Source organism: Mustela putorius, unplaced genomic scaffold (genome assembly GCF_011764305.1).
Source record: "Mustela putorius furo isolate JIRA1106 unplaced genomic scaffold, ASM1176430v1.1 tig00537350_pilon_pilon_pilon, whole genome shotgun sequence".
NCBI classification, from domain to species: domain Eukaryota; kingdom Metazoa; phylum Chordata; class Mammalia; order Carnivora; family Mustelidae; genus Mustela; species Mustela putorius.
The window spans coordinates 15,129,682-15,155,441 of NW_025422471.1; the positions used below are offsets into that span (position 1 = coordinate 15,129,682).

At 34.6% G+C, this 25,760-nt stretch overlaps 1 protein-coding gene across 6 annotated transcripts in view; it reads left to right on the forward strand.

Annotated features, from left to right (window-relative positions):
- TMEM161B (transmembrane protein 161B) overlaps positions 1-25,760 on the forward strand; it is a 67,275-nt gene that overhangs the window by 16,085 nt on the left and 25,430 nt on the right. For 2 of the 6 annotated variants that reach the window (XM_004759116.3, XM_004759115.3), the window contains exons 2-5: positions 5,289-5,392; positions 17,442-17,525; positions 19,503-19,600; positions 23,507-23,663. In XM_004759116.3, the coding sequence (XP_004759173.1) occupies positions 5,289-5,392; positions 17,442-17,525; positions 19,503-19,600; positions 23,507-23,663 (443 nt within the window). Of the gene's footprint in view, positions 1-5,288; positions 5,393-14,799; positions 14,865-17,441; positions 17,526-19,502; positions 19,601-23,506; positions 23,664-25,760 lie in introns of those variants that run through there. The other 4 variants (XM_013059780.2, XM_045074402.1, XM_013059779.2 and 1 more) reach the window with 4 other exon arrangements.

The window sequence follows — 25,760 nt, forward strand, 5'->3', positions numbered from 1 at the left end:
ATGAGCTTCTTCACATTCAGCTCCATGGTCCGAAATGATTGTTCTTCTAGAGACTTAAAGGCAAATAACTGTCTTGCTCTTCATGGCCTCAAGTTAATTGATATGGAAAGGTTGAAACCTAAGTTGCCCTAATGTTTCACCTTTCTTGGGTGCTTAAGAGCTATTTCCTAGGGGCACCTGGGTGGCTCAGTGGGTTAAAGCCTCTGCCCTCGGCTCAGGTCACGATGAGCCCTGCATCGGGCTCTCTGCTCAGCAAGGAGCCTGCTTCCTCCTCTCTCTGCCTGCCTCTCTACCTTCTTGTGATCTCTGTCAAATAAATAAACAAGATGTTTAAAAAAAAAAAAAAGAACTATTTCCTAAATGACTTTTCCCAGTTCTAGTTATCAAGATAATCAGGGCCTGGGGCAGTGAATTTAGACTGAAACCATCTTTTTGGTCAAGTTATTATTTTGATACATTAATAAAAGCATTAAGGCTACTTGAATCACTGATCCATATGGCTGTTTGAGTCTTCAGCCATGATGGACTTTGTAACCTCACTACATCTCTGCAGTTCTAATAGTTTTCTGTTCTGGAATATATGGTTGTTTAAGGTCAGATTTATTTCATCATTCTCACTAATTAAAAATGAGAAATATTTGGGGCACCTGGGTGGCTCAGTTGGTTAAGTGGCTATCTTTAGCTCAGGTCATGATCCCAGGGTCCTTGGAGCAGTACAGGGAGGGAAAGGAAGAAGTAAGCTCCCCACTGAGCAGGATGCCCAATGTGGGCTCTATCCCAGGACTCTGGGATCATGACCTGAGCTGAAGACAGACACTTCACTGACTGAGCCACCCAGGCACCCGATAACCGCTGTAATTTAAAGGTTCGTTATATCTGGTCTGGGTCATTGTAAAAACCTAGTTGATGCTCCTAATTTTAATCAAACCATTTGCTGATTTTTGTTTTTTACCTTCATATGATTTACATCTTCCATACTGTATCTATCAGTGGTATCATGCTTGGTGATTGGGAATAAGAGGAGAGAGTTGAACAAAATCTCTTTTCTTCCCCAGTTCATCACATTCCATCATATATATATTTTCCATATTGGTCTTTCTGAAATGCTATTTAATGCCTGTAACATTTATTAGATATGACTAAGATATGATTTCTGCTATTAAGGAGCTTACACTCTAATAAACTGGTGTATATGTTGGTGAGAGATTATACAAAATGACCTTGAAGATTCTGTGATACTATCACTTATTGCTTTAAAGACTAGACTGAGATTCACTTTGTCCACAAAACTTTCCTGACTAAAAACTTATTTTCTGCTTTTACGTATATAATCTCAAATAGACCAACCTTCTGACATACTCGTTAATATATTTCTTGGCCTTGTTCTGCCTGAAAGAGTTCTTTGTAATGGCATTCATTGTATGGAGATTGCAGAACTTCTATCACAAACTACACAGAAAATAGGATAGTAAATTCAAGTGATAGGAAATGTGAAAGTAGAAAGGTAAAAATGTAACCTTTGATGTTAGGTGAATATAAAAGTGGTCTGAACTTTAACCCAGTTGGTAGAATTTAAGGCAGTAAAATATCCACAGTAAAAACCAGGGTTGAGGCAGGTTTCAGAAGCATTTTAAAAGCAGTCCTGTTTAAGAGTCATTTTTACATTTTTTTTTGGAGAACTATCTGTTCATGTTTTTTCCTCATTTTTTAATTAGGCATTTGGTTTTTTAGTACAGTAGTTACCCGCCATCCCCCTCTCCCAGCCTACCATCCTGGGTTTTCCTTTCCATGGTTTTTATTACCTGCTGTCAACCATGGTCTGGAAGCAGATGGTTCTCCTTCTGACATACCAACAGAAGGTCAGTAGTAACCTAATACTGTATCACAGTGCCTGGGACATTCATCTCATTTCATCTAATCACGTAGGATAACTATAGAATAATAAGATATCTTCTGACAGAAAACACATTCATTTAACTTATGTTACAGTATGTCATTTTAATTGTTCTTTTTTGTTATTAACAATTCTTTATCTCTTATTGAACCTAATTTATAAATTAAACTTTATTGTAGGTATGTATGTATAGAAAAAAACACTGTGAGAAAATGTTCAACATCATTCAGCATGAGGGAAATACAAATCAAAATCACAATGAGATACCACCTTGCGCCAGTCACAATAGTTAAAATTAACAAGTCAGGAAACAACAGACGTTGGTGAGGATGTGGAAGAAGGATTCCCCATTTACACTGTTGGTGGGAATGTAAGCTGGTGCACACACTGTGGAAAACAGTATGGAGGTTCCTCAGAAAGTTGAAAATAGAGCTGCCGTATGACCCAGCAATCACACTACTGGATATTTACCCCAAAGATACAAATGTAGTGATCCGAAGGAGCAAGTACACCCCAGTGTTTATAGCAGCAATGTCCACAGTAGCCAAACTATGGAAAGAGCCCAGATGTACATCAACAGATGAATGGTTAAAGAAGATGTAACATATACGTACAATGGAATACTACTCAGCCTTCAAAAAAAAATCAGATCTTGCCATTTGCAATGACATGGATGGAACTAGAGAGTATTATGCTAAGCGAAATACGTCAGCCAGAAAGACAATTACATGATCTCACTCGTGGAATTTAAGAAAAAACAGCAGCATAGGGGAAGAGAAGAAAAATAAAGACAAAATTAGAGAGGGAGACAAACCATAAGAGACTTAATCATAGGAAACAAACTGAGGGTTGCTGGAGGGGAGGGTGGTGGACATTAAGGAGGACATGTGATATGATGAGCACTGGGTGTTATATAAGACCGATGACTCACTAAACTACCTCTGAAACCAAGACTACATTATATATTAATTAAGTTTAATTTTTTTTAAAAGAAAAAGCTTAAAGGAAAAAAAAACATTGTGTATGTAGGATTTGATACTATCCAAGGTTTTAGATATTCAAAGGGGGTCTTGGAACATCTGCAGAATGGGGGGGGGCCGGAGTGGGAGGGGGGACTACTGTAGTTGATTCATGAGAACTCTATTTATAATATAAGGAAGTAATCCCTTTGTGATGTGAGTTACAAATGCCTTTCCCAGTTAGTCATTTGACATGATACTGTTCTCTATTACAGAAATTTGATTTTTTTAATTAATAAAGCAGTTTTTGGTTCACAGCAAAATTAATAGAAAGTACAAGAGAGTTCCTGTATACCCTTTCCTTGTACATGTTTAACCACCCCCCACCATGATTTCCCCCCATCACTGGTTCACTCCACAGTAGTACATTTATTACAGTGATGAACAGTCAGTCGAACAGTTTGTTATAATTAATGAAGTGTGATTTTTTTCAACTTACTTCTTGGTTTTTTTATTACTTAGGAGACTTGTCATTTTATGATATTTATTCTCTGTCTTGAAATTTAAAAAGTTGTCTTATAGAATTAAAACAAAAACTTTAAAAGAGTTATCCTACAATAGTAGTAATAACAATGACATTAACAACAAAAAGTACTAATACATATTGAGTTTACTCTGTGTTAGGCATAATCCCTTAACCACGTTAGGTAGGTTGAATTAGTAGCTTTATTTTATAGGAGACATAATAGAAGTACAAAATGTTTAAGTAACTTGTGAAAAGTCATGCAAGTCGTAGATAGCTGATTTTTCCCAGGCAGCTTGGGTCTAGAATCCGTGTTCTTAAGCCTGTATACTGTACTGCTTCTTTTTAAACACTTTTATATTTTCTATGGACTTTTTTGGTTTAATAGGTTTGAGGTAGGAATTCAACTTTATTTTTGGACTGCTTGGATAGAGGGAAGAGCTAGCAAAGAGGAGTATGAAGACTTGTTTGTCATGCTGTGAGTAAAGTAAGGCATGTTGTAGATGTTGTGGGATACTGCTGTGATTTAAAATAAGGAAAGGTAATTTTGCAAGATGAAGTGATCTTGATGGTAGATGTTTCAGTGGAATGGGCTGAAGCACAAGTCAAATAGGAACTGTGTGGGGGCATAAGAACATAGAAATAGTGAAAACAAGTCTTTTGTCAAGTAGCTGTGAGTATGAAGGAAGAGGGCTATAGAATGAGGGAAAATTACTGTTTTATTGCAGAAAGATGAGAGAGACATACAGATGCTACAATGCTGGTAGGAAGGATTCAGATGCAGAAGAGATTAAAGAAAATATATTAAGTAAACTATTCAGTAATTGAGGTTCCTGAAAATCAAGAGGATAGACTCTGAAGCACAGATGCAGGGATTTGTATAGAAGATGTTCCATTATTTCTAGAGGGTGCAGGAAAAGATGGGTGCAGATACAAGTGATTGTGAACTTGTTGGTAGCAAGTGAGAGTTCCCATTTGATGGTGTTTCTTTTCTTTCTTTCTTTCTTTAATTGATTTATTTGAGAGTGGGGTGGGAGGATCAGAGGGGAAGAGAGAATCTTGGATAGACTCCCTGCTCAGCAGGGAGCCCCAGGAGCCCCACCTGGGGCTCGATCTCACAACCTTGAGATCATGACCTGAGACGAAATCAAGAGTCTGATGCTTCCCTGACTGAACCACCCATGTGCCACAGTGATACATACTTTCTTTGTGAAGTTCAAGATGTCCTCTACTGAGTGGAGAGTTAGAAGATTGAGGGAGATTGGAGGTATAAGGAGTGGGCAGAAGGTTTTGAGTTAGTTAGTTGAGAACAGGCAGGGATTAATGAAAGTAAACTAAGGAGGATTTTGTACATTGTTGAAGGCCTATCCATTAGAAGTTGGTGATGACATCATGAGTGAATTTTTTTTTTTTTCCTAGTGACTTTCAGGCCGATTCTGTCATCATATTTACTGTAGTTAATGTTCTTTAATCATTTGCTTATTCATTTAATTGTCAGTACCAACTTAGAAGTAAAAGGTAGGGCATACTCCTTTTAAAGCTTGCCAAACTAGTGTTTTAAATGTGTTGAATAGAGTAAGTTTGGAGAAAGATGAAAACACTTCATTTTGATACCCTTAAATAATGGAGAAAAGTTTCTTGGAAATTAATTTTAAATGTGCATGCTAACTCATTTAACTTGTATTAACATAGATGTTATCCTTGGGTAATTTGTACAGGATTATGAGATTAGATGTCTTGAGTTTAAACATGTGGTCTTGAATGTTTAAATGCCAGAATAATATGTATTTTATTAGTAAATTCATGTTTTTTTAAGGTATAATTTTCAGAATGTATAGAAAGGTTTCCACCACTGTCCTCAAATTTAAATTCATTCTTTGTTAAACTTGTTTTGTTTGTTTGTTTTATACAGGGTGTGATAGGTATACAGCTGGTCGTTACCATGGTGATGGCCAGTGTCATGCAGAAGATTATACCTCACTATTCTCTTGCCCGGTGGCTACTCTGTAATGGCAGGTAAGGCAAAGATAGGCTGATTGTGTCACTTTCAAATCTCAGGCTGATTGACTTGCCAGAAGTAAGTTCAATTAAGTATGAATTCCTATTTTTTTAAAAACTTGACAAAAGGAACGTTATGAGAATAATTTAGCTTCCTTCTTTTTCTTACTTGAGATATTGATACTTTATTTTTTTAGTGTAGAGGTAATTGGATCATGGTGAAGAATTCACTCCTTCCTCCTGTCCACTTTTGTCCATGGCCAATGAAAATACCAAATAACTTTTCTGTAGTTTACCTTCTTAAAACATTGGCCAGCAGGAGGATGAGACTATAAATTGAAGTGTTTAAGTATTTTCACTGTTGCTGGAAAAAATGACCGAGAGTATGTGTTCTACTATTGGTGACTCAGTTGAGACTTTATTATAAGAATTAGGGATTCTTTGTTCTGCTGCAAAGAATTTTAAACTTTAACTTGACAAGGAGAGAGCAAAGTTACTTTTTATGGTTTTAATTGTGTCTACTGCACTATAAGCTTACTACTATTCCCAGTCCCTCCACAAAGGAACTAAGTTTCCTTGCTGATATTTGTGCAATAAAATAATAAAATTGAAAGTAAAGATGTTGAATTTAGGGGCTATGACATAAATGCAGGAAAATTGCATATAGAACTAATTCTCAAAATCCTATGTAATTATGAAAGGGAAGTTGCAGATTTGGTACCATGTTTATAGTTTTATTCTAATTATTCATCCCAGTAAATAACCAAATTCTGTTTACTAATTTGTAGGTCCATTTTCTTTTGTTTAGACCTTTCGGACTTAGAAAACAATGGATAGCTCTTATTCTCCTAATGATTTCATACACTGCAAGACAAATAATAAGCCTTTATTATTAGTTCAAGGCCATTCTATCCACAAAGCTTAAATTTCCATTAAAATTTGTTTTCTAATTTAGTATTCTTTATGCTTCATACTTTTTTCATATTGTTTAAATATAGAAAAATATTGGACTGCTTAAATTTTTTTGACCACTAATACACACACACACACACACAGAATAAGAAAAAAACAGCTGCTTAAAAACATCTTTTATTAGCAAAATAAATAATGACTAAAGTTTCAGTGAAGGTGAAAGCCTCTATCAAGAGTTATAATTATAAGAGAAAAATCAGTCACCTACAACTAGTTTTTAACTGTGTACCCCTATGCCCTATATGTAGTCTTATTTACTTTTTTGCTGATTAAATAAATCATGAAAAGATAAATATCAGTCAGGCAAATTATCATTCATTCTAAATAAATGGAATCTGAATTAATGAACTAGATAAAAAATGTGTTAAGGTAATAACTTGTTTTCTACCAAGAATTTCATGTTTATAGACTCTATGATGAGTCTCCAGTGAGACTTCCATATCTCTTACTGGCTCTAAAGATCTGGGCAGACTTGTTTTAATTTCCATTTTCTTACATTATCTGCTTTCCATTTGTTTATAAAACTTAAATTCACCAGTAAAAACTAAAACGGCAGAGATTGAAAACTGAATTCTTTTCTCTTTGATAATATTGGAATTACATATTATAATTAAGATCTTTACTTTTTTGATAAGACTGTTTAGTAAATATACATAATACTAATTTGAGGGGGGGTCAGCCCTAAATATAAACATGAATTTGGTAATTTTTTTTGATCCTGGTTTTTGTGAACAGATTAACTTTAGTGTTAATTAGTGCTGTTTCTAATTCCAAATCAGGTTCTAGGGATAGCAATCAGGATTTTCTAGTAATAGTTAACTTTTATGCCATAATTAATTTCATTTTTCGTTTTCGTTGTTTTTTTTAAGATCATCTGTCTTTCTTTAATGTTAATCCTGAAATTTTTAGGTCATGAAGTCAAATTGCTAAATGTTGTTGCCAACCTGTTGAATATGATCATTGATTTTACCCTTTTGGCATAATTATTGTTATATCACCCTTTTATGTTACAAAATTATACTGTTTTAATATTAATAAAATGTAAAATGCCTTCTAAATTGCTCTTGTGAAAATATTGATCAGAAATGACCACTTGCGTTTTAAATCATATGATGCTGTTGAGTTTAAGAAAGAGATCTGAGGGCATTCTTTATCGTCTGTAAAATGTCTAAAGGAATTTAAAGGGTGAGGCTTATGGCTTGGGAGTGACTATATTGAATGGAACTATTGAATAGGACTATTCAAGTGAATAGACGTGTAGATTGCATGATAGCTTAATCATGAGTATGACAGAAGAGACATGTTTTTAAGTTCTGTTTCTATTGTCCTAATATTTGTTCTACTAGTATCCCATCTTCATATTGTAAATAAATATTTTTCTTAAAAGTTATGGCTTGTCTTTTGTGTCACAAATTTATGTCCATGTCTCTCATCAGTCTGTGTCTTTTTGGAATGGAAGGTTTAAAGTGCCATTGGATTTTATTATGTTTACTTAATGAGTAAGCCTCCCACCATTTACTTGAAGAAGTCATACCTTGAAGGAATAAACAGTTTTGCTTTAATATTAGCAGCTTATTGATTTATTTTTTATTTATTTATTTTTTAAAAATATTTTATTTATTTATTTGATAGAGACACAGTGAGAAAGGGAATATAAGCAGAGGGAGTGGGAGAGGGGGAAGCAGGCTCTCCACTGAGCGGGGAGCCCGATGCGGGGCTTGATCCCAGGACCCTAGAATCATGACCTGAGCTGAAGGCAGATGCCCAGTGACTGAGCCATCCAGGCACCCCAGCAGCTTGTTGATTTTTAATATAAAAAAATCAACTAGTTTCCTAGCTCTTGTTAAGTAATATATATTGCTATTAGTGTTGTATATCTCTAGTTTTTTTTTAAACTAGTTGTTAACGTGGCTTAGTTAATATTGCTTTTATACTATTATAAAACTTAATACTGATAAAAATTTTTATGTCTGTTATCCCATTTGGATCTGTACACTGAACTAGATAGGAGAGGGGATGTGTTCGGGATATGTTAAGGCCTCAGAAATCTCAGTGTCTGAATTTAGTTTCTCATTCCATTTGCCCAGGTGGGAATCAGGGTCAGATGGGAGATTCAGGAAGGGATTGGACAGCTCTCCAGGTAGTTTCTTCATGAAATGATATTTTAAGGATTCAGCTGTTCTTAAAGTGGTGACTTAGGGAGTCTACGCTTTTTCAGACTTGTTGGCTCTTTTGTTCTTCCTGCTACCTTGGAATCTTGTGTTACAGATGCTTTGTCACTTGGCAGCTAAAGGAAGTAGACTGTGGATCTTTCAGGTGATTCAAGGGGCCAAGCTTAGAAATCGATCTCTCAGTTCTGCCTACATTGCATAGACTGGGGCCCTGTGACTCCAGGCCACAGTGCAAGGGAATCTGGGAATTCAGTTGTCATTGTACCTAGGAAGTAAAAGCAAGATTGCGGTCTGGTCCTTCTCTGCTGCAGGTGGTGTGTTTATAGATGAGAAAACAAGGTGTTTTGTTTTGTTTTGTTTTGTTTTTTAAGATTTTATTTATTTATTTGACAGAGATCACAGGTAGGTAGAGAGGCAGGCAGAGAGAAAGGGGGAAGCAGGCTCTCCGCTGAGGGGCTCAATCCCAGGACCCTGGGATCATGACCTGAGCTGAAGGCAGACATTAAACTTACTGAATCCCCAGGCGTCCCTCTACTGGGCATTTTTATTTATTTATTTTATTAAAGGTTTTTTGTTTTTTAAGATTTTTTATTTATTTGACAGAGATCACACAAGTAGGCAGAGAGGCAGGCAGAGAGGAAGGGAAGCAGGCTCCCTGCTGAGCAGAGAGGCAACGAGGGGCTCAATCCCAGGACCCTGGGATCATGACCTGAGCTGAAGGCAGAGGCTTTAACCCACTGAGCCACCCAGAAGCCCCGAGAAAACAAGTTTTAACTTTACTCGTATTCGTGAGTAAATGAAACAGATCTAGGCTTCTTATCATGAAGTTCAGTTCACAGTGTAGTATTTATTTAACGTATGGCTGCTCATCAACTCTAGATACTGTCCTGGAACTGACGTACTTAAACAGAGTTTGGAATTTGGTGGTGGTGAACTTTTCTACAATTACTATGACTTCTTTTGGCAGTTAACAGAGTAATTTATTTAAGATTTTTTTTTTTCTACCTCTGTTCCTAGTGGTACTTAGCCGTGTATAAGCTGTCCTTCAGGTTATATGTAGTTGGTGTATAATTTGTCTTTGCTTATTGTATTCTGGCTTTTCTATGACTGCATAGCCACCTTTTATTTTGAATGATAAGGCACCTCAACATTGAGTTTGATGACCACAGATGTGCTTAGTGTGAAGTTGAATTTTTAAAAAATCATCTGTTCAAATTATACCTCTCACCTCACTATTTGAAATTAAAGTTATACCACATTACGAAATAATAAATATTTTGTATTCCATTCTTCCAATTTTCTTTACTAGAAAAATATTTTTCTTCTCAAAAATGTTCTTAGTTCTCCTTTTTTACATGCCTTTTTATGTGACTGTCAGAGTTTATTGATGGGATTCTGCTTTAACAAGAATTTAGGTAACAAAAATCTCTTCTTCTGTAACCTGTGAGCATCTATTACTAACCTTGAAAATCAACTGTGAGGAGTCTGCTGCTCTCACTGTTCCATTCCTCCCTCTTTCCCCAAAGGGAGGAAAAACTATGGGGAGTTGGTTTCTTTGTACCTTTAGTGTAAACTGCTGTCCCTAACATAAAGAACACTTCTAACAGTTGCTCAGATCATCCAGAGATTTTTTTTTTTTTATCATGTCCAGCCTACCACTGTATAGTAGCCAAAGAATTCTCTACTTTCTATTGTAATTAAAGTTCCTTTTTGTTTTGAAGTTTGCTTGGCCCCTCTTTTCATGGAGAGGTAAGTGATAGGTTACATTCTTTGTACATTTGAATAGTGGGTTTTGCATGAGGAAGTAGGATTTTGCTTTTTTTTTTCTTTTTTCTCCCCTATACTAGCTTCTTTGCTGACCTGCTTTCCATTTCATTGATTGTTTAGCTTAAACCTGCATTCTTCTTTACCCCCTTTATCTCCCGAGGCTCTCACTTTGATCTGCTACTTCTTATCATATGTTCCTCGCTGGAAACATGTTATGGTTGGATTTATTCTGATTTTGTCTCATCCTATATTGAGTAAATGGCGTGCAACACCTTCATATTCAGTTGCTCTAATTCTTTTTGCCTGTCTCTTTTTGCATGTTGCCTGATCCAAGAATCTGCAAGTTCCCTTTGGTGAGAGAAACCTACTATTCAAATGCACAGTAGGTGGGACCTAAGACCCAAGGGAAAGTTTAAATTGTCAGCTACCACCCTTACGGAATGCCTGAGTCCTTGCTCTCCTTGCCTTTAGTCCTCTTAACTTCCATCTAGTTCCAGAATGCCATGCTGTTCTAGTAAAGCTTCCAGTAAATAATGAGAGTGTGTATGTATACTGATATTTTAGTTACATGTGCTGAAAGGTTTCTAGGTTTTAAGTGGTATTTGTTTTCTTTAATTTTTTTTTCACTTGTTATAATTACTGAGACTTAGAATGAAGACTGAGAATATCTATAGTTCATTGAACACTATTACATCAAAAACTCGTGATGTACTATATGCTAGCTAACTGAAATAACAAAAAAGTAAAAAATAAAAAAATAATAAAAAAGGAAGTATCTATAGTGACCTGTTTTGAAATAGTTTTGTATAATTAATTATGTATTAAGATCTTTTTAGCTTGCTCTCAGTACTAAGCTTTTCTCTACTTGTTCATGTTTGGATTTCCATTGTAAATTTCTGAAATTTTTACTTTTGAAAAATTTTAAAGTGGTTTGCTTTAAATGACATTTTTAATTTGGTTTATTTATTTATTTATTTATTTTGAAGAGTCTGGATCAATGCATTCTGTATTTTCTGATACCTATATTTTCAGCGCTATTGAACTTTAGTAAGAAAAGTTATAGTCTGATGGTATTTTATGTAAGAGGCTTATATAAGAAAAGTAGTAAAAAATTATTTCAGTGATTTAGTGAAGTAGAACATCAGGTTGGCTTTATTATCTGAGACACTGCTGACAATTTGAACATAGGTGAACAAAGCCACTGAATAGCCAGGTATATGTCATAAAATACCCTGATATTAATGCATTTAACTTAAATATAAGAAGTTCAGTTTTTTAGTGAGATCCTCCTAATACTTTTTATTTAAAATTTTTTTTCTCTATTTCAAACAAGATAATAAATTGCTGAGAAGGAAAAATAAGAGGTAATGAACTATATTCTCATCAGCTAAAGATAATCACTGTGTACATTTTGTAGTATTTCCTTCTAATCTTTTCTGTTCAGAGGTTGTAATGTTCTGTTCATGGTTGTAATGATATTGTATGTGAAATTTTGTAATATTAACACAAAACATGTTTCTCTAATTGTATTTTTGTAACCATTCTTATTAACTGCTACATAGACTCTAAAGCTAATTAGCTTTCATATGTCTTCCAAGCCCATATTAGAAAGGCATGGTGCAGCAGTTATAAGCACGTTGCAAGTTATTTTGCTGAAATAGACATACCAAATAGCAAAAGGAAAGGCTAAAAACTGAGACCAGAGGTTAAAGTGTCTAGAACATGGGAAGCACATGGTATGGAATCCAGCTATGTATGAAGCACTGTCTCTTAAAGAAAACTGTGCAACTGTACTTCTAAGTTTTACTTTGAACTTTCAGACCTTAGCTATTCCATGCTGCCTGCCAGTCTTTGTCTGCTCCACGTCTCGGGCAGCTTTCAACTCTAAACCTTTCTCCTCAAATTCTGTGTATGCCTGCCTCAGGCTCAGCTCTTGAAACCAGAGCCCCACAATCAATTTCTCGCCACCAAACCCACAGCCCTAGTTACATGTGCAATCCATCTTTATTTAAAAAAAAAAAAAAAAGTTTGTAAATTTTAATTTTGGCTTGAGGAGGTGGTATCCTGTCTCTCAGGGCCCAGTTACTGCATTTGTGCACTATCCCTCTTTTCCGCTTAACTTTCACGTACTGCTTCCTTTCTTCCTTGTCATTAATTGCTTCACTTCCTTTGGATTATTCCTGTTAGCACACACACACACACACACACACACATAATTTTTTTTTTTAAGATCTCTTATTAAAAGTAACAATATATAAAGAAGAGTCATAGGCCTGCCTCCCTTCTGCCTTAAAACACGAAGCCCCTTCCATGTCCATTTCTTAGTTTTGGCCTATTTCCCTTTTTTCTATATAGCAACATTTGTCACATGAATTGTCTTCATGAACTCTACTTTTCACTTCCCCCTTTTTTTTTTTTTTTTGAAGATTTTATTTATTTGAGATAGAGCGAGCACAAGTTGGGGTGGGAGGCAGAGGGAGAGGGAGAAGCAGGCTGTCCACTGAGCAGGGAGCTTGATGCAGGACTTGATCCCAGGAACCTGGGATCATGACCTGAGCTAAAGGCAGCTGCTTAACCGACAAAGCTGCCCAGGTGCCTCTACTTTTCACTTCCTTATTAACTGTTAGACTTCTGCCATGTTTTATTTTCCCCTTAGGTGATGTTATTGATTCCATAAATACCACAATTACCTAATGACCCTAAGTTATCTCTGAGCTCTAGATTCCAATAAATAGTTGTCCTCTTGATGTTTTCACATGATGTCTCATAGATACTTAACAACTCAGCATATTTAAATTAGTGGTTCTTCCTATTCTGCTCCATCTCAGAATATGTACTACCATCTTCTTCAAATCAAAAGGGTAGATACCCTTCATTCTTTTTTTCCCTACTTCCTCCTTTTAGTCCATTAGCAAGACCTGTTGACTCAATGTCCAAAATATATATCTTTCTCTTGCCTGCTTCTGATTCACAGAGTAGCAAAGAGATCTAAAAGGCAGATAAAGTTATTGCTCTCTCCTGTTTTGAGACCATTATTTTAATATAAAATCTAAACTCCATACTTGACAGAGGAGGCTTTGCATGATCTGTTACTTTTTATCTCTTCAGCCTCCCTCATACATTTCTCTTTGCATGTGCTACAACTGCCTCTTTGGCCTTTTGGTTACTGCAGTGTTCTGTGTTCTTTCATGCCTTTGTGCTTTTGGACATGCTCTTCTCTGCCTGGAATGCTGTTCCCCTCCATTCTTCTCAACCTTTAGGTTGCTGGGTAAATGTCATCTCAGAGGGATTTTCCTAACCTACAGTTTAAGTCTTGTCTCTCATTTCCACCATTTGTTTGGTTCTTTTGTGTAGTTTCCAATTTTGTGTAGTATCCAAATTTGTGATTCTTTTTTTTTTTTTTTGGTCATTTTTTAATTGGTTAAATTTTGTCCCAGCTAGAATGTAAGTATCAAGAAAGCAGGGACTTTGGCTTTATTGTATGTGATTAAGTCTCCATTGCCCTGCAGAGTACTTGGCTCTAAAGGGACTCCGTAAGTGTGTGGAGAATGAATGGATGGATGGATGGCACATGAGTAGCAGACGAGAAGTGGCCCTAAGAGCCCCTAGCATCCTTAGGTTCCAGCTTTGAACAGTAATTATTACTGATGTAGATGACCTGAGTTTCCCAATAAAAAGTATAATAAGTGCAATCCATTTTAGAAAAATGGATTTACAAAAATGAGATTAAACAAGTTTGAGTATATTTAAAAAGAAAATGAGTCCTAAAAAATGAAGAATCTTAAAATTTTCATTGTCGTAGTGTTCTAAAAGTAACTTAAGTTTTCCTATACTAAGAGTTCCTTCATTGATTAGCAATAATTAGTAATTTCTCAGAGCTAAATGACTAATTTTAATCTTTTTGAGTTATTGCATAATTGGTCTTCTAAATGTTATGCACTCAATCTTTTTATTCATGGAATCTGTATTTGCAGTCTGCGTACTTGCTGAAGTTCATTTGTAACCCCCAAATTCATACTTGTGCTTTCAAGGTCATTCAAAGACATATCCAGAGTGGCAAAAAATTTGAGTGGCCCAGTGCCCATGTTCCCAGCTGAGGCCTTGTTTTACCTTTCATATCGTAAACAAGTGTGCTTTTCATGGTCTGTTTAGTATCATGTTGTTCACATTTTAGCTTTTTGTTGATTTTACCATTTAAAATGGCCTCCAAGCATGGTGCTGAAGGGCTTTCTAGTGTTCCTAAGCACAAGAAAGCTTTGCCTTATTGAGAAAATTTGCTAGAAATACTCACAGAACTCAGGAAAATACTATGTTTAAGATTACAGTTGTTAAGTAAGCTTTATTTAGGCATGAGTTATAGTGCTGTTGGCTGTGAATTAAATGTTTAATAAATCAACAGTATAAATTAAATAAGGTGTCTTTAAACATAAACACACATAAAACAAGGTTTTGTATTGATTGATGAAAATGTTGTGACCAGAGGCTTGCAGGAACCTAACCCTGTATTTCCCCTAGGAGCAATGTTCAGTGTTCGCGGCGACTTTATAGAACATAACTACCGCGAATAACAAGAATCGACTGTAAGTTAAAATTCTGGACTTAAATGGAAATTTCAGGAAGTGCCTCTTCCCCCATGTTAATTACAGTTTAGAGACTTTTTGGTTGGGATAAATATTTTATTTTAAAACCTTTCAACTATGAGGAGAACTGAATTCATTTGGTTCGGTGATCCTTTTTGAGCACTTACTATATGCCAGTAACTGTACTAGTTTTGAAGCATACAGAAACAAGTCATAAAATCTTTCCTCCAAGAATCTTTCAGTTAGGGGAATATTTCATTTTAATCCAACTGGTCTGATACCAACTGCAGTTTAATTTTGACACTACCTGGAGTTAACATAGACTCCATTGGTTAAAGACAAAGTTCTCCGTAAGAATGCCAAGGCTTCAAATGCCAGCTGAAAGTTCTTGGAATCTCCAGGTCACCCATACTTCTGAAAACTGGCTACTGGCTACAAATTGGGGCATTTCTATGACACCCCTCATGTTCAGTAATTTCGTAGAACAATTAGAACTCAGGAAAGTTCTATACTTACGATTACAGTTTTATTATAAAGATGATAGAGGAATAGGTTTGGGAGGAAGTGCAGTTTCCATGGCCTCTCTGTGAAGTCAGGGCATGTCACCCTCCAAGCACATTAGTGTTTTGGCCAGCAAGGATGCTCCTCAGAGCTTCATTGCCTTGAGATTTTACGGAATTTCATTACATAGGTATGATTGAATCTAATCTCTAGCCCCCATCTCTGCAGATCAGGTGTCTAAACATCCCAACTCTAATCACATGTTGCTATTTCTGGTGACCAGCCACCATTCTGAAGCTATTTGGAGGTCCACTAGGAGCTCCCTTGTTAACATAATAAAGACACCCCCTCTCACTCAGGAAATTCCAAAGGCTTTTAAAGCTCCTTGCCAAGAACTGGGGACAATTACCAGATATATTTATTTTTTATACTACAGGACAACTTGCCTTACAAATAGTAGAAGGTAAATTAGGTGTTCGCCAGATGGGAGCATAGATGTTTATGAGCAGATAGAAGAATATGTGCAGAAACATCAAGGGATGAACAAATTTGTGGAATAAAATGTTATTTAGTTAGCTAGAATGTCATGTTTAAAAAGGTAGTTGTTGAAGGTGAGTCCGGTAAAGTAGGTAGTCCGATCATGAAAGTCTGTGGAAACAGGTCGCAAATCCTGTGCATATTTGGGCCTTACAATGTGTGTTCTAACTTCAGTGGAAAATTTCAAACATGTGCAAAGAGTAGACAATAATACAGTGAATATATAATGAAAACAATGATCTATGTACCTATCACAATTAACACCTGGTGGTCAACTTGTTTCATCTGTGTTCCCCTTCATCTCTCCTTTACCCAACATATTATTTTGTAGCAAATATTATTTCATTCATAGATATTTCTGTGTATATCTTTATGTGAGCTTTTAAAAATAACTATAATCCTATTTTTACAGCTAAAATTTTTCACAGTAATTTCCTAACATCATCAGATATCCAGTCATTTTGCAAATTGCCAATTTTCAAAAACAGCAGATCAGTTGCTAGCATTTTTTAATTGAGATACTTTATTTTAAAAATTTAGATTTTGTAATTGAAAAATTGGAAGTTTAGCAATACTAGGGATATGTTTCTCCTTTATAAAAACGGGGCCTTGATCAAAGTCTTTGCCTAGCTGTCTCCTCACTGCTTTACCTTGTGAAGACTCTTGGAAAGGATTCCAACAGGTGCTTACCTTGATAAGATTTGCATTATGGAAAGATAACTAAAGTTGGGATCAGAATGCATTTGTTGGGGGGAAGAAAAAAGAATGTATTTAGGAGAGTGTGCAGGGAAGACAAGGACTACAGTTAAAGAACAGAATTAATGATGATATGTGGAGAGGGCACATTGAAAATTAAACTTGAATATCAAGTTGAGGTAGTTGGTAGATAGGAAATTCAGGTGAGACAGGAAATTGAAAATGAGCAAGTGGGTGCTTGGGAGAGAATAAGTGATTTGTTTGGGTGTTTTGATGGTGTGGTGGAGGTAAATACACCCAGTTAATTGGAGCCCTAACTTTAAGGGTTTTATAAATATGATTTACTCTTATTTTTGTATACATAAAGTGTGAGAATTCTCCAACTAAATTAAAGGAGGGGAGGACAGGAAAGGAAAGCAAAGACTACTTTTATTTTGAGGACATTCAGAGAACTCTTTTTAAGACAACTCTCAATTCCTTCTGTGTAAATGAAGGGTGGGTTCATGCCAGCTTGCCTGCAGAGTTCAGTCCATTTACTTTTAATTTACTTTTAATAGTAGGCCTATATAGCCTTACTATATATTAATAATTGTCGGTTATAAGAAATATACTTATAAACAGCATTGCAGGGTCTGGCATCTAGTAAGTGCTTGGTAAGTGCTGGATTTGAATCAAAAGCCTTTTAAGGCCTGAGCAGTAGTATCTTAATTCAGATTAGAGTTTTTCACCTGATATTTCCCTTCAGTATCTTCACAAATAGGAAACTCAATAAATATTTGTACAATAAATGAATAATTCTGGTGATCTTAATTCCTTTATTTAAAAGGATTCTTTTTTCCTTAGTTTGAGATGGTATCAACATCCTACAGAAGAAGAATTAAGAATTCTTGCAGGGAAGCAGCAAAAAGGGAAAAGCAGAAAAGATAGGTAAGTTACATTGTTGAGCTTATAAAGTGTTAAGTATTTGACACAATTTATGTAAATCGATCTTGTACATTGGTTAAAGGAACTTTTACTAATAATGCTAAGAGCGTTTGATAAATTGGAGATTAAAACCCATGATCTAAAATAGTTTTGAATTACCTTTTAAGAAAACCCAGTATTTAGTAATTTAATATATGAGCACAGAAGTGATTATTTTACTTAAGAATGGTTAATTTTATTCTTTGTATATAAATTATGAAAATAGTATAGCCATCATATTAGAACTTGGTGGGGGTTGACTGGGGAGAAAAACCAGAGCTCATCTTTTTACCCTGTAACTCATTTACCTGTTGATTTGGGTTCTTTCCCAGGTTTTGCTGTCATTCAGTATTATGAGATGGGGCAAATTTATGTGCTTTTAACTTCTTTTTATTTTTTCAAATAGAAAGGGTAGACAGAGTAACTTTGTAGGTACCATTCAGTTGCTGCAAATTATATTGGCATTTAAACCTTTATGAAGAGAACTGCCTGCTAATAAACTTCATTGAATAGACCACAGCAGTCTTATCTGTTGAAATGGAAGGACGAAACAGTAATTTTGAAGGATCTTTCCAGCTTTGAAATTTTTATCTCTATTTGAATTGAATTCTCAAGTAAAGTACATGATAATTAGCCTCTCTATATGGGCCTTAGTGTCCTTAGCTGGGGAGGACTTAGGACCCAAAACTATGATTCTGATATATTACAAAATGTCAGTGACAAAAAAATAGTCACCACATTTCTCATGTGTATAATAAAAATGATATTAACCTGGGCTAATACATTTGTAAGTGCTAAATTTTTTTTAAAATTTTAAACATTTTTAAAACGTGATTCTTTGGCATGAAATTGGAAATTTTAAAAAGACTTTTTTGATCTTGCTACCATTCTCTTTTACACTTATCATTGCAAATATACCTTGAAGATCATTGGAATATTAAATGTAAGCCCTCCTTCTCTTTTTATTTTGAAAAGGCTTTACATGTACAAAAAGATGCCAAAATGGCACTGTCTTATTCCTGGTAGCAATAATTACTGTTTAGTTTATTGACATGAATTGATATTTTTACTGAGTTTTTTCCAGAGTAAATGAAAATTGTTTCTTGGTATTGTGATTAATGCTTTTGAAACGTAGTTTATTACTTTTTATATATATGTGATTGTCTTTTAAAAATTAAATTTAGGAATGATGCACGGGCACCTAAAGAACTCTTTTATTTCCCCCATTCGTGATTCAGTAAAAGCAACTCCAGATGAGCCTTTCGCCTTACTGAATTTCTTACACACATAAATCTTAATATATTTCTTCAACTCTGACTTGTTTATAGCTACAGGTCTCTTTATACGTATGTGTGGACATAGATAATTTCAAAGAGAAATGCATTTTTGTTTCATTGGCTTTTGTTCTTGCACCTAAGAAATAGTTAAATTGTTTTGAAGTGAAATACTAGAAAAGATGCCAGTTCCTTGCCTTTGCTTTCTTAAGTGAATTTCATGTCACAGAGGAGCCACTTTATCCTCTTTAAGGTATTCTGAGGTTTTCTTCCGTATGTTTAAATATTGTGTGATAATGGTGTTTCTTTAATTTTTTATTTGCTTTTACTCTTGTACCTAAAGGAAAAGACTTAGTTGTCTTAAAATCTACACAGGGGAGTAGGAGAAATAGGGTGAAGTGCTAAGCTAATAATTAAGATTTTTTCACTAATTTAGGTAACTCTTTTTCTTGGCAATCTGCATACTCATAATAATTTACATCCACATTTTGTAGTCTTCCCTTTAAAAACTACCTTTGACTATTGTACCTCCTTTTTGATGAAATATTAAAAATTCTGCTTCTTTTATACGGTGAAATTTAATACCCCATTTCTGATTAGTTGATACAAGCGCTTTAATAACAGTATAGGTAACTTGCTTTTTGTGTCACTTGTCTGATTTTTATAGGAAATATAATGGTCACATTGAAAGTAAGCCACTGACCATTCCAAAGGATATTGATCTCCATCTAGAAACAAAGTCAGTTACAGAAGTGGATACTTTAGGTAAGGGAAATCTTGGTAAAGTGTTCTGTAAATCTCAGTTTTCTACTATGCTAGTGAAAGTACTTTCATTTTATCTATTTTTTGTTTAGTTTTTAATCATTAAGTCCATTTTACGGAATATGAAATCTTTTTCAGAACTTAGAAGCTCAAAATGACTTCATTAGAATTGAATTTCTTTTTCAATTCACTTAACCTGTACTAAGAATTATTTTTCCCATTTTTCAGAAAGGCTGACTTACATGTTTGTTATGCACTTTCTGTTTTATGTCGAGATCACAGTGACTTTTCAGCATTTTGAATTCTAGACTTCTTGCCATAAGTGCCATTCTGTTCCTTTTATGGTGTGGCTTGCACAAATGCTTTTGGGTGTTTGTTTTTAATTACCTGAACTTTTATGCTCATGCTTAGTAGACAGGAAAGTGGCTTTAGAGCAATGATCTGGATTAGGAATCAGAAAACTTATTCAAGATTTACTTTTGCCCATGGGATATTTCTGATAAGTTAAATTTGTTTTTTTCCTCCTTCCTGTATATCAGTGTTTGTAATTGTATAGTAACTATAATGATTTTATATTTAAAATAAAATTTATATGAAATTATTTGAATCCTGTAAGGGAATGGCATCTAAGATGACACGATACTAAACACTGATTTTCGAACCTGACTGTCCCTCAGAATCCCTTGAGCAGCTCTTTAAAAAGAAAGATTTTTCATATCTACCCCTGGAGATCAAGTAAATCTAGAGTGAGTTCTGGGAACTTGTATTTTTTAAAATGTTCTTAATGGTTCTGACTTTGTACCAGGTTTGAGAACTAATGGTTTACCTGATAAGTGAGGCATAAAAATAACATGTTAAATAATTTTGGTAATGTATAAATATCATATGTAATTTGGCCCTTCTTGTGTTAAATCATAACCACCCTGAAAAACCTTAGTAGCTTCATGTAACATCTCATATAGAAATTATTTAGTGGTACAAAATGGCTTCAGGATATTTGAAAGTTGATTCTATATTTACAGAGATTTGTACGTGTGTATTCTATACACACACATACACACAACACATATTTTTTAATATGTTCTATATAATATTAGAAAGGGTGTCCTAGAATCCAAAAAGGTCAGTGAGGAACAGTATAAGACTTATTATGGTTATGACTTATGACTTATTAAGACTTATGACTGGTTATGTCATCCTCTTTTTTCTTTTTAACTATTTTTCATGCAAAATCTAAAACATTTAAAAGCACTTTTTGACTAGTTGTCACATTGGCTTTATTAATCTCTTATGTATGTTTGCATGTATAAAATGTTCTTAGACATGTAAATATAAGAATATATATACATTCTCCCTGATTTCTAGTACAGATTTTTGTCATTCTTACTAGTAACTCATGTTAAATGAATAATTATCAGCTTATTAACTTTAATAATAGCTTAAATTTAAGTATTTATCAGGCATTGTTTTATGTGCTTTACTTTAATTAGCCTTCTTCCAGTTCTATTAGGTGTGTAACTTTTATTGACCTTTTTTTATTCCCCCTTGAACTCATTGAATTCATATAGTTCAATAACTTGGTGTGGGTAGTATGCCAAATGTGGTAGAGCCAGTTAGTGAGACCTAGGCTATTTTAGTGAACTTAAAAAGATTAAAATTAAGGCCTTATCACATAGCTTCTTCAATATTTTGTTTCATTAATACAGTTTTGAAACTAATTGCAAATGGTAGTAGTTTAATAACTGGCCACATAATTTCAAGAGCAGAGTAAAATGGGGAGATGTTTTATTTATGTTTCTGTAATCATTTGTGAGTGCATGCTCTGTGTGTGTGTTTAGGTAAAAGTAGAGGGTTTTCTCCTTGAATTTAATAAGGTACACTCATGAGTTTAAGGCAGATCACTAGGTTTGATGAGTTTTCTTTAGTTTCCAATAGCCTAATAAAAGGCACATAGATAATTATATTATTGAATACAAAAAGAATATAATACTTGGGTAAAACACGTAGCCAAGATTATGTATAATTTGTTCTTTTGTTGAATGTATATATATTACTGGTATCCCAATAAGTATCTTGAAAGTCTGTCTTAATTTGTATTAGCTTTCTGTTATAAGAACCTCTAAAAGTGCCTAAAAATAGAAAACTACTTGAAATGTCACTTACCTATTTGCTATGAGTGAATTTCCTGGAGGATACCTCTGAATGTGGGCAGCACGAATTGGAACACTTGCTTCAGTTCTTAATAAAAATTGAAAGCTTTTAGGTAAATGGATGTCTGTCTACCCAACTAGATATTTGTCTGTCTGTTCTTCCCATTTCCCTGTCCTCCTTCTGAGAAGTCATTGATTCCAGATTTTAGATTTTAGGGTGATTTTAGAGGAGAAGTGAGGTGGCTAGAGGGTAAGAGTCCTTCAGCTACTTCAGGGTAAATCTTTCAGACTGCTGCTATTCATAAGCTAATATATTTATCAGGAGCAAAAGAAAAAAAAACCTAACACAGTTAAAATAACTAGCTGCAAATTAAAAATTTACCCAGTCATAAAAGGATTTGTAATTTTTGTTATAAAGATAAGAGTTAGTTGTTTTAATATTTTAAATGTCTTACTTTGGTGTTTTATTTTCAAAATACTTTTTCTATAAATGCATGATTCTAAGTTATTCTCAGATACTACATTTTGCAACTAAAATTTTTCCACAGCAGTGTAGATCATTTTATTATGGAAACATAGGAATTGATGTTTATGTATGTGACTTACTCCCACATTTTCAGGAGGTCTTCTGCAAAATGATGCTGACACTTTGGACTGCACTCAGGCAGAAGTAAAACAGAATATCTTAGATGAAAAGAGAGAATCTGATTTACTATCGGAGAACGCTAATTTTAATGTAAACCCTCTGTTGGAAGGGCTATCGTTTTTATAGAAGGCATTTCATCGACTTTTCTTGCAGGAACACAAGCAAGAATAGAAAGTAGATGTATTGGTTATTTCAATCTGCATTAACTCAAAAAATTATTAATCTTCCTTTAATGCATGCAGTTAATAACTATAGCAAAGCTTAACTCTCTTACTTCACAGAAATGAAAAATGTAAATAAACTTAACTTTGTACACCAATTTATACCTTCATGTTAAAGTATCATACTTTAGGATCTTAAAAAAAACATCTTGAGGGGCACCTGACTTCGACTGAGGTCATGATCTTAGGATCCAGTCCCTGTCTGCTGCCTGCTCAGTGGGGAGTCTGCTTTTCCCTCTCTCCTTGCCCTCCCCCTTGCTCATTCTCTCTCTCTCTCCTTCTCTGTCTCTCTCTCTCTCTCACAAATAAATAAGTAAATAAAATCTTTTTAAAAATTAAAAAATATATTTAAAAGAGGGGTGCCTGGGTGACTCAATTGGTTAAGCATCCAACTCTTGGTTTCTCAGGTCATGATCTCAGGGTCACAAGATTGAGCCTCCCACCAGGCTCTGTGGTCAGTGCAGAATCTACTGGAGATTATCTCCCTCTCCCTCTGTTCCTCCCTCTGCTCCTGCTTTCTCTCTAAAATAGTAAATAAAATCTTAAAAAAATTTTTTTAAACCCTGATTTTTTAATTTCTGTAAAAAACAGCTAATTAGCTGAGAAAATACCAGCTCATTTTGTAATCATATATTTTTAAAAACAGTTTAAATAGTTTTTGGTAATCATCCCAGGTCTTAAGAAATTATTTAATTTGTGAGGTATTAAAATTTAATTTTGAATGTCAACATTCTCTGTTTCCTGCATTTTTAGATTCTCATATTTGCAAACCTTACATTGCATATCAACAAATGAGAAAGTTTAGCATGGCTAAAGTTAATTATAGTTAAATCCTCCTAAGCTGTTTATTTATGAAAGTTTAAGTAAACTTTTTTTGACCTTTATTTTTCAGCATTGCATTATTTTCCAGAATACCAGTGGCTGGTGGATTTCACAGTGGCTGCTACAGTTGTGTATCTAGTAACTGAAGTCTACTACAATTTTATGAAGCCCACACAGGAAATGAATATCAGCTTAGTCTGGTGCCTGCTTGTTTTATCTTTCGCAATGTATCCTTCAGAACATCATTAGTAATAATATATAAGTTTGTGCTCCTCTTGTAGCTAATACAATTAGATCTCATCTCTTATTTGAAAAAAAAAATTGGGGTAGAAAATTTTTCTTTGTTGAAATCCTCTTTATTTAATAGAAAAAACTTGACAAGTAGAGGTAAATAGTTTAAAAAGTGAAATACAAGAAAAGATGCCAGTTCCTTGCCTTTGCTTTCTTATGTGAGCTTCATGTCACAGAGGAGCCACTTTCCCCTGTTTTAGATATTCTGAGATTTTCTTCCATATGTTTAAATATGGTGATATTTAAATGATGTTGCTTATGGTGATAATGGTGTTTCTTGAATCTTAGGTTATTGCACCTTTCTCCCCCTTCCTTTTCCTTTCTTCAGTTCCTCCAGAATAGTAAGAAAACAACTGTTTTACCAAATCAGTAGTCAGTTTTTGTGATACCTATGAAAATATTATTTATAGTAAGAATTATAGTGTTTTACCACCTTCCTTGAACAATTTTTTATTCTTGTATGTAGACGCTAAATTTCTTTACAGAATTCTAAACCTCAGTAGTTCAAACACATCATTTCATTTTTGTTTTCCATTGGAAATAGCCTCCTGGAGCTCTCAATTCTGTAAACTTAACTGCATAGCTGTTAACCTGGGATTTTCTTTACTATCTTCCCTTAGAATTCCTTGTGCCTCTTTTTGGATCACATGATCTGCTTGTCTTTGGTTGACTGACCTTTGGCAGAGTACTTGCCCCTATAGTGCCCTGGAAAGGGGTGTTTTTAATTTTGAAATCTGCATGCCTGAAGTTATTTTCTCCTCATACTCAGTTGATAGTTTGGCTCAGTACAAATTCTAAGAAAGAGTTTTTCCTGAAAGTTTTGAATGCTCTCGAGAAAACTCGATGCCTTCCTGCCCTTTGCATATGCCTCTCTTTCCTCTACGTCCACCCTCTAAATACTTTTTCTCTTTTGGTATTCTGAAGTTTTCATCATTAATTGGGTTAAATTCTAGGTTTAGCTTTTAAATCTGGGGACTCCTCCTTTTTTACTTGGCAGTTTTTTACCTTACTTTTATTAAAATTAAACATTACCTCCTCCGTTTCTGCTTCTCCAGAGATAGCTCCTTTTTGTTTGATATTTACATGAATATTTCCATGTGGGTAAAAAGCTCCTACTTGATTTTAGTTTTTGGCTTTAACTGATAACTGTTTCTGTGTAAATGAGGACTTGGCACATACATGTGGCTTGTCATCTATCACTAATCATTTCCCATTCACCTCGCCTTCTAAATAAAGATACTGTCATTTTTTAGAGGAACTTTCCTGCTTTTTTTCTTCTCACTCATTTTATTTATGTACGTAAAAACAATTTTTTTTTAATATACTGTCATTTTGGTGTGGAGGGAGAAACCAGAAGTCAGTGGATGTGCTCAATCTACACTTTTTTCCAGAAATTTTGTACTGACTCTGTGATAAAATTCTGTTTCCTGTCATCTTTTTCAGGGACTCATTGTAATAACTTATTCTTCCTTTGAATGGTTCTTTAATATTATTTCCCTTTTTCCATTTATTTTATTTTCTTGATTTTTCTCTTAATTTTCTCTTAAACCTTTTGCTGAATTTTTTTATATGAACTTTTAAAAAAAATTTTGAAGACTTTGATGTTCTATTTCCGTATCATTCTTGTGTCATGGTTGTGTAACATCTTTTTAGTTCTAAGGATATTAGTATCTTTTAAGTTTTAATTTATGCCTAGTGTTGTTTATTTTCTGAGTATCCCTCCCCCCTGCCTTTTTAATTGTCATCATGTTAGAGATTGGTCTTAAAATGTTGAATGACTTTTGATTATATTTAAGAAGAAGGCAGTTAAAAATTAAAAAGTTTTGTACAAGTGGCTGGAACTTGGTAGTGGCCTTTTTCGCAGATGACTGAGTGGGGGACTTTATAATATCCTGGGGGACCTCTTAATATCAGTGTCTGCAGGTTGTTGGGTTGTCATTTTCTCCAACAAGAATTGTCCATTCTCTCATCTTTGGGGTATAAATCTGACAGCCAGTGTTGCACTGACTGGGGAAGAAGGCTCAGATATTTAA